At 33.6% G+C, this 9,537-nt stretch overlaps 1 protein-coding gene across 1 annotated transcript; it reads left to right on the top strand.

Moving 5' to 3' along the window:
* Positions 1 to 4,436: 4,436 nt before the first annotated feature.
* LOC110030186 lies at positions 4,437 to 6,170 on the top strand. The gene is made up of 2 exons (XM_020732784.1): positions 4,437 to 5,189; positions 5,458 to 6,170. Exons 1-2 carry the CDS (start codon positions 4,496 to 4,498, stop codon positions 6,087 to 6,089), a joined length of 1,326 nt encoding a protein of 441 aa, XP_020588443.1. The 5' UTR covers positions 4,437 to 4,495; the 3' UTR covers positions 6,090 to 6,170.
* The last annotated feature ends 3,367 nt before the right edge of the window (positions 6,171 to 9,537 follow it).

Below are 9,537 nucleotides of genomic sequence, written 5' to 3'. Positions count from 1 at the left end.
AGAGCTGCATCAGTAAGCTAGAGATTTTTCTATAGAAATAATTGTTAGACTTTCATCGCGGGATCAATATGCAGAATCTTAAACTAATACAATTTGACACATGCACTTGCATTATACGACTGACTTAATTTGAAGTAAGTTTTAGTGTGTCATGTATGTTTCACCAAACTTGATCTTATCCTTTGCTTACCTCACACTCACACTCACACTCACTCTTACCATAAAAATGAAAGCATAGTCTAGGAAATGAAAATTACAAGGGTCAAAAACACTCAGCCCATATCATTATCCGAATTAGTCATCTTATAAAAAATTTGGCCAAATATTATTGCAACCATAATGAGCTATGTTGCTTGTTAATGCTTTGGCGCTCAATGAAGGTGTTGGAGTGTTGTTATCTAGTGCTACCTTTGAGGTCTCTATGCTTTGAATTTAGGGTTTGGATGTCATGGTGCTATTTTTGGAGCTCTAGAGTGCTGTTGGGTGTGACACTGGGGCACTTGATTTTGGCACCGCAACGTCCTACTCTCGAGATTTTGATTCCAACATATCTAATTTAGGCACCAGAGCACTATTTTATGATGTGATGGCCTTATCGAGTTAGCGTCGGGCGCTAAGTAAAAATGCTACATATATCTCCCTAATATATGGTTTACATGTATACTAGACATATAAGTAAAATATAACATTAAAAAGCATAAAATGACACAAAAATATAAAAAAAAAGCATCATATTTCTACAATATATTTCACTCTTATAAATCGACCACAATCTACTAACTTAAAAAAAAATTCATAATTGTTGCTTAATGCTTACTAATAATTGAAACCTAACACCAAAGTCTTTATTGCATTATATTTTCTCCTATTAAGAGATTGACCAACTTGACCATCCATTATCACCTGAATTATAATGTATTATCTAGTTTCATTTGATGCTTGCCAAAGATTAATGTTTGTGTCTATAACAAAAAAATATATAATAATCACTTTATATATATATCTGCTTTCAACTCTTATTAAGAAAATGACAAAGCTAATTGTCCATACTACTTTAAATTTCCTCATTTATCATCCTTTGATATCTATAAAGGACTAATGTCTAATGCACATCATTCACTAATATTTAATGTCCATCATTCATTAACGCCCAACATCCATTTCTTTTGCCACTTGCTCTCCCCATGCATTAGAAGAATAATCAAACTAGCAGCAAACCATTACTTAATTTTAATAATTTTATTGATCATTGTATTACACCCACCAAAGGTTAACATCTAATTGCCTTTAGCTAAGTACAACTGACTTCCACCTATTATATAGTCACCCTTCTTATTAATAAAGTAATTAAGCTAACTGACCATCATCAACTAACTTCAAATATTCATATGATAGTTGCTCAATGCTTAAAATGATTGAAGTATAACATCCATTTTTCTATTGCACGATCCTCACTCTTATTAAGAAAATAGCCAAATTGAGTGTCCATTAAAACCATACTTACAATAATACCTATTAACTTTCATTTGATGCCTTAAAATGATCGACATCCAATGCTTGCCAGCCAAAAACATTTAGTGCTTCTCTTTGAAGTTTCCCAAAAAATTTCTCTTAGTAAGAGAACTACAAAATCAATCCCCTATCATCAACCAAATTTCAAGATTCCTCATCTATCACAATCTAATTCCTATAAATAGTTAATGTTCAATATCTAGAATTCACTAATATTTAACATCCATCTTTTTGGCTATCTAGCCTCCTCTTATAATAGGAGAAGAAAGAATCCAATGAAAAGTCATTGCTTGACTTTTTCTTATAATTCGCATTGTTCATCAATTTGGATCAACATTTGAAATCCTTTAACCATTAACATCTAAATTTCATTTATCATACATTCTCTTATAATCTTCAGAATTGACCACCATCGATTAACTTCATATATTTTCCAAGATAAAGTTCCAATTCTTTCTAATGATTAAAGCCTAATATATAAAGTTATGATGCCCGATGTCCCTGTCAGTTAGAAGAATAACCAACCTAACTACCCAATGTCAACTAAGTATAGTGTTATTCATTGATGTTGTCTATTGCCCGATGATAATTGATATTTGATGTATGTGAGCCCTAAACATCTAATACTCATCTTTCAAGTTGCCTACTTTCTTTTTTCAAACAGAGCAACTATGTTGATTTCCCATGGTTCATCTAGCTTTTAAAATTCATAATCTACCATATATTATGCTATAAATAATCGATGTGACCTCTAAAATTTATCAATATCCAATTTACTTCTTCTTAGTCACTTAGTATCCTCTGGTATTGTAAAATAATAAAGCCAACAACTAATCATTGATCAATTTTCTTATAATCATCATAAAAAAAAATATGATGTCCATCATGGGTAGACATTCAACAAATTTTAGCTACGAACATCTAACTTCCATCTACATAAATTCTTTCCTAGTATTATGAGAACAATAAGATGACCGATCACCATTAACTAAATTCATATATTCCCCTTGACAGTTTCTTATTGCATTCTAGTAATTAAAGCCTAATACCTAATGTTTCATTGCCTAATATCTTCTTCTATAAGGACAATGACTAACATAACAATCCACTATCACCAACTTATGTTGTCCAATGATTGACATTGGTTGACATTCAACGCTCGGTAGTCATAAAAATCTTGTGCTTGTCTTTCAAGTTCATCGATTTCCTCTTTTCTTAAGAGAATGGCTAATTTGTTTGTCAACCATCACTTGACTTCTAACATCCTTCATCTATCATCATCCAATGCCTACAAAAAATTAGTGCTCAACATTCATCATTCATCCCTCAACAATGTCCAATAAGACATCAAACAAACAATTGACTATAGCTCAGTTTTTGTAGTCCTTAATGACTATTATCAGATATCATATGTCATGTTTAAGACATTGACATTTGCCTTGTACATTATTAGTTGCTTGATCTCTCTTGTCAGAAAAAAGACCAACATGGCTGTATTGAGCCTCCAACACATGACATCAATTATCAAATTATATTTGAGTCTCCTGTAAAGTTTAATAGATATGAATAATAAAAAAGCTTCTCATGTGGCATTATCAGGGGTTCTGATATATTTGATATCAAATGAGATGCTGTTCATCTTTCATATCTATTATATTTTTCTTGATTCTTTTCTACTTACTGAAAAGGCTGCCCTGTATAATTTCGAACTCATACCACTAAACTTTTTTCAACTGTAGCGATTATTTACTTTATATATATATATTTTTCATTAAAATTTTCGTCTTATATGCAGTGATCTCAACATAGCGGGCAGTTGTGAAATTTTTATGCAACGTTAAGGAATAAAAAAATACTTCTCTCATTACAAATATTCCAGTACATAACATATATAATTTTTTATTCAATAAATTTTTGTTGATTCCATAAACCTAAGAATAATTTGACATAAATTTTGATATTTTTTTATATAATTTATCAAAAATAGATTCCAATGATATTTTAACGAAAATACAACATAAAAACTTCGCCATATGAAATGGCCCTCGTTCGCATTTATGGTCCTATCGATTATTCTATACTCCTTAAATGCAGAATAAAGCCATCAACAACTTCGTCACTCTCTTTATTTACACATCAATGAAGTAATTCAAGAGTAAAAAAAAGAAAAATGTCATTCGGATAGAGAAATCTTAGAAATTTTCACATGTTTTTTTTTTTTCGGATATCAATTTTTATAGAGAAGTACGTGTAATAATGTAGGTCATATCATAATCACATTAATTTATTTATAAAATTTTTTTAAAATCACGTTTAGCTTACCTGCTATTCTTACGAACAGCGAGACCCCCCTTTTTTTTAATGAGAAATTTACGTACATTCCACATATTTCCTATTTAACCAGTTCCACCATGATCAGTAAAAATTAGTAAAAATTATTATATCAGGACACCCATGTAAATCTGTGTCAAATGTCTAATGAGAGAGTGGCCTGATAATCCAGGCCCAAATTTTATATGTCAGTGAGCCTAAATTACGACATGACCTCCTCTTATTAAACACTCTTATTAAACACCTGATGTAAATTTACATAGATGTCCTGATGCAAAATAATTTCTAAGGCAGACGCTATTATTACCAACTAAACTCAAATCTTGACAACCAGAAAGACTGAAGGATACCGATTACCATTGTCTCCCTAATCAAAATACCTTTTTTTTCATAACCTTCCTGAAAATTTCCTATAAAGTGGAGAATTGAAACAGCTGCTGCTGCAAATTTCCGAACTTGTTTGGATCGATTCCCAGCTCGAGAAGCCAAATACTGGATGCCTTCCATGCTTCTTTATTGTTTCCTCTCTTGATGATTTGCCTTTTTACTCTTCTCTCTTTTCTTCTCCTTTCCTCCATATCCTTTGATCCTGCTGGCTCCGCAGACTGGATTGGTTTCTCCAAGTTTTTCATAGTTTAGCGAGTGATAAGCCATGGGGAGCGCTGCTCTCTTGAAGCAAAAAAGTAAGAAGGAAGAGAAAGAGAAGGATAGAATGCCCAGCGTTTGGCTTTCTCTCAAGAGATCTCTACAGTGCAAACCAGAGCCAGGCGAAGTCATTAACCCAGAAGCTAGAAGCCATAGTTGTTCCATTCTCAGCAGGACGCTTAGTAGGTCTGGCTGCTCAAGATCCATAGCCAGTCTCAAGGATGTCATCCATGGAAGTAAACGACACTTGGAAAGACCACAGAGTTGCAGTCCAAAGTCTATTGGAAGCAGTGAGTTCCTCAACCCAATAACACATGAAGTCATTATGAACAATTCTAAGTGTGAGCTAAGGATTACCAGCATCCATGGCCGCTGCGAGGAAGACACAGGAGGTATGAGTTCTCCCATTGAGGGTACTTTGAGGCCAGGGACTCCAGGGCCTTTGAGGGGGGTGGGTAGTCTTACTCCTCCGAGAAGATCACCTGTTTGGATTGTTGGTAAGAGAGAGGGCAATGGATATTTTCGATCAAGTCTTTCTGGTTCCTTAGTTGGAAATAATGGAGGTGATATGGGAGTTCATGGTGGTTTTACGCCCAGGACTTCGGTTGAGTATACTGCTTATTATGTGGCGTGTCAGAAATGTGGAGAACAGCTTTTGAAGTTTGAGGATTTGGAAGCTCATCATTTATCCAAACATGCAGGTAACACTCTGCTTATCAGTTTTTTTAGTTAATTTTGTTTGTTTTGTTCAGTGCACATTTGTATATGTGCCAAATTGTTGGGATTTCCTTGCTTTGGGTGATTGATTATCAGGCTCTGATTTTAGAACACGAAATTTGCCTTTTTGTTACTATAATTTTGCATGTTTAATTCTTAATATGGATATCTGCTCTGAAATGGATGTTACTTAATTTATTCATAATTTTTTCCACAAAAGTATTGACAAGGCAGTAATCCTCATCTCTGCAGTTACTGAATTAGTAGAAGGCGACTCCTCCAGGAAAATTGTGGAAATAATCTGCAGAACAAGTCTTTTAAAATCTCAGATCAGTTGTGGCCGAATCGACAGAATCTTCAAAGTTCACAACACACAGAAAACTCTTGCTCGCTTCGAAGAACATCGAGAAATGATCAAAAACAAGGTCAGCAAACTTCCTAAGAAACATCCTCGTTGCCTTGCTGATGGAAACGAGCTTCTAAGATTCCATGGCACTACAGTCGCCTGCAATATCGCCATTAATGGGTCTTCAAGCCTCTGCGCTTCACAGAAATGCAGAGTTTGTCAAATCATAAGGCACGGATTCTCAGCAAAAGAGGACCTCCGGGGAGGAATTGGAGTTTTTACAACTTCAACAAGTGCGAGAGCTATTGAATCGATTGAGTTATGTGATGACGATTCTTCAATAAAGAAGGCATTGTTGGTTTGCAGGGTTATTGCAGGGAGAGTTCACAGGCCATTAGAAAACTTTCAGGAGATTGCTGGCCAATCTGGTTTTGATTCTTTGGCTGGGAAAGTTGGTCTCTATTCGAATATTGAAGAGCTCTATTTGCTAAATCCTTTGGCTCTCCTACCTTGCTTTGTGGTAATTTTTAAGGTTTGAAGGAGTTCAATAGTTGTTATTTATTGTAATATTTGAGGTCTGCTCTAATTGCGTTTGAATATTATAGTGATGAATATAATATAATGGTTACATTGGATGTTTGTGTTGAACTGAAAGATTAGCGATATGAATTTAATCACTGTTGTCATTCAGTAAGCAGTTATTTTGATCACTGGTCGATTATATGTAAAATAAAGCATGTGTACAAAAATAGAAATTTATTAATGTCTTGTGGTTCACAAAAATCAAATATTTATAGATCATCCAGTTGAAGTGTACAAAAATAGAAATTTATTAATGTCTTGTGGTGCACAAAAATCAAATATTTATAGATCACCCCCCCCTCCCCACTTGGCATCAAATATAAGAAAGCAACTGGGCTAAGCCAAGTTGAAGTTCTTTCATTATTCCGATGTATATTATAGGACTGTCTTCTCTTGAACAAAAGAAAATAATATTATAAAAATTGAACATGATATTGGGAAACTAACAACGACCCTACCATGATGATAGTGGACTGACGATAGGGAATGTGTGATTGAGATATGGATTAGTTATCAATTATGACAGTTGCTACCATACTATAGAGGTCTAACTAGGGCTGTAAATTAGCGGAGCAAGAGTGAGCTCAGGCTTGGCTCGTGTTTGGCTCAAATTAGTTTGTTAAAGTTAATTGAAAAAAATTGATATAGAGTGTTGGACTTAAGCCTGCACAAACTCTATGCAATAGAAGGCGTATAACCACATGACCACACAAACAGTTATGATTTAAACATAGGAATACATATGGTATATTATTATATAAATAAAATATATACTATATTATTATTTAAATAATATAAATAATTTCCTTATTTCGAGGTAAAATGAGCTAAACAAGGGAAATCAAAGGGTTGGTCATGTTCGACTCATTTATAACTTGACATTAAAACATTTGTTTATATTCGACTTGTTTACTTAATGAACAAGCCAAACACGAGCTATAAAGTGAGACAAACATGTACTCTTAGTGAACAACGATCTTTTTTTGACAGCTCTAGGTCTAATTGTGGCAATGATGTGATTATGGTAACGATTATGACGGCAACAGTGACAACTTTAGCCACATGGCTGTGATTTGCTAGTTGATAAGCGATAATGGTCCTATGATATGGGGTTGGGAGATAGTCACCAAGCGAAGGTAGAAATGATTTGGCAACTACAACGAAAGTTGTGGTGTCGAAGAGGCAATAGGTGTCCAGCAGTGGTGGCCGGGTGATGATGGTCTAGGGGTGACAGTAGGTGGAAGAGTTATCTGTCAATGATGGTACTGGCAACGATCATGCCTATTGCTAGACAATGACAATTTGATGACTGCATGTCGGTCAGGTGGCTCGACAGAAGCGACGCACGGGAATCATTAAGAGCTTGGAGCTCCTCTTCAGCCTTATCATTTAGGTCTGCTTCCTTTTAAAGAAGAGAGTGTGAGTCTATTTATAGATTTTGAGAGCGACAATATCCTTAAAAATTGCATAAATTCAGATCACTCTATTAAATGACATAGAATAATTATGTTGATCATATGTAATTTTTATGAGTATTTGAATTTCTTAATGATGTAGAATTAAGTGAACTTAGACTTGTATGATCTATGTAATCGAGATGCTTAATTTGACTATGAACTTGACAGAATTGGAGATCATTTGGTTCCCTCAAAGTAGCTTCCAATGCTTTTTTTATGCTTTAAGTGTTTGATCTGTGCTCACTTGGGCTAAGATCGGTTCAATTCTTATGTCATTTAGTTTACCTTATTAAAACATTTCATTTGATCATAAATTGGAGCGTGTGCATTTTATTTTTGAGACTTACTATCCAAATATTGGTTGAGATTTGTGTGGATTAATCGAATTTATTTAGGATGCATCAAGTATAAAGACTATTGATTTAAAATTTTGAAAGGTATCTTCCAAAGCTTGAATGCTAAGGCTAGCAACACATTGATCAAAAGTAAAGTAAAGAATCACAAAGAATTAAGATAGCACTATCCTGCCAAAAAAAATAAAAATAAAAATAAATAAATCCAATCCTTCAAACTAATTTAGATATTCCAAAAAAAAAAAAAAATAGTGACCTTCAAACTAATTTAGATATTCCAAAAAAAAAAAATAGTGGATTGATATGGGACGGCTGATCTCCGAATAATGTGATATCTCTATATATTTATATTTATTATCATGTTAATTTTTTTCCTCCAATTTTGTTCCCATTATCACCCATTTGGTAATCTATGAGGCCTTCTTCGGCTTATTCCTAAGCCTACTATTTTCACATCAAGTCTTTGAGTCTGGCATGTTCTTCTCCGCGTCACACGCAATATGAAGCACATAATTGCGCTGGCTCATAGTCTCATCTAAAAGTCAAGGAAACTATACCTAAGTCCAACTTAAGTATTAACATATCGTATCTATAATTAAGCATACGAAACTAAAAATATATTAAAATAATAAGTAAGCATGCGAGTCAACTTAATGGAAACATATGTGAAGGCTATCAATTCTCAAACCGTGTCATTAATCCCATCAGAATCCTATTGATTGATTGTCACATTTTTCCCATATTAAATTTATAGACAAATAAATTATATGAGATATGGAGCATTCATTAATCAATCATAATTTCTTCCCTACATTTTAATTTAATTTTGCTTATTGTTGACTTGGAAGCTCGGTAGCTGTACTTAACCTAACACGCAAGACCTACATGTAATTTGAATCTTTAATATCTCAATCTTATATATTGTAATTTATGATTGAGATGCTCAATTCTCTCCAACCACTGTTTTATGGAAATGTAAGATGTCAGCTCCTATTGTTAGTCAACCCCTATTCTTCATTACTATAAGAATATATGTACCTTGAACTATCAAATGCAATTTAATGAATGTTGTTTCGTGTCAAAAGATCCTGGGAGAATGAGTTTGAGCTCAACTTGAATGATTTTTATGAATTTGAATATTTTTTATTGATCATATCTAATATGTGAGGCTCATGGGTTTCACACATTGCATCACAATCACAAGTGTAACTTTAGAAGACAATTATTGTACTTAACTCCTTACATACCAAAATGAGAAAGGGTGAATCTAAGGTAGATATGTCATCTTTTAAGTTAATGTAACAATAGCCATCGAAACTTATGTATTTATAAAAATAACACAAATATTTTTTTAAACTACAGAATCTATGTATCTATTTCATAATTAAACCAATTTGATAGAAAAGTAGGATCTTTACAAATGGATCAAACTTTATGTATCATGTGCTCATTTTGAATTGGGTGATATCATAAGGGGTAAGTGTGCTACTTGATTTGGAGCAAGATTGAACCACACACAATTGAAAAAGTAGAAAATGTGCGTAACTTTATTAAGATATTGCAACCGAAGTGCTTCTTCAAGTATGCCATAACA

The sequence above is a fragment of the Phalaenopsis equestris genome, unplaced genomic scaffold (assembly GCF_001263595.1).
Source record: "Phalaenopsis equestris unplaced genomic scaffold, ASM126359v1 Scaffold000671, whole genome shotgun sequence".
NCBI lineage: Eukaryota > Viridiplantae > Streptophyta > Magnoliopsida > Asparagales > Orchidaceae > Phalaenopsis > Phalaenopsis equestris.
This window is presented reverse-complemented; position numbering and strand designations above follow the sequence as displayed.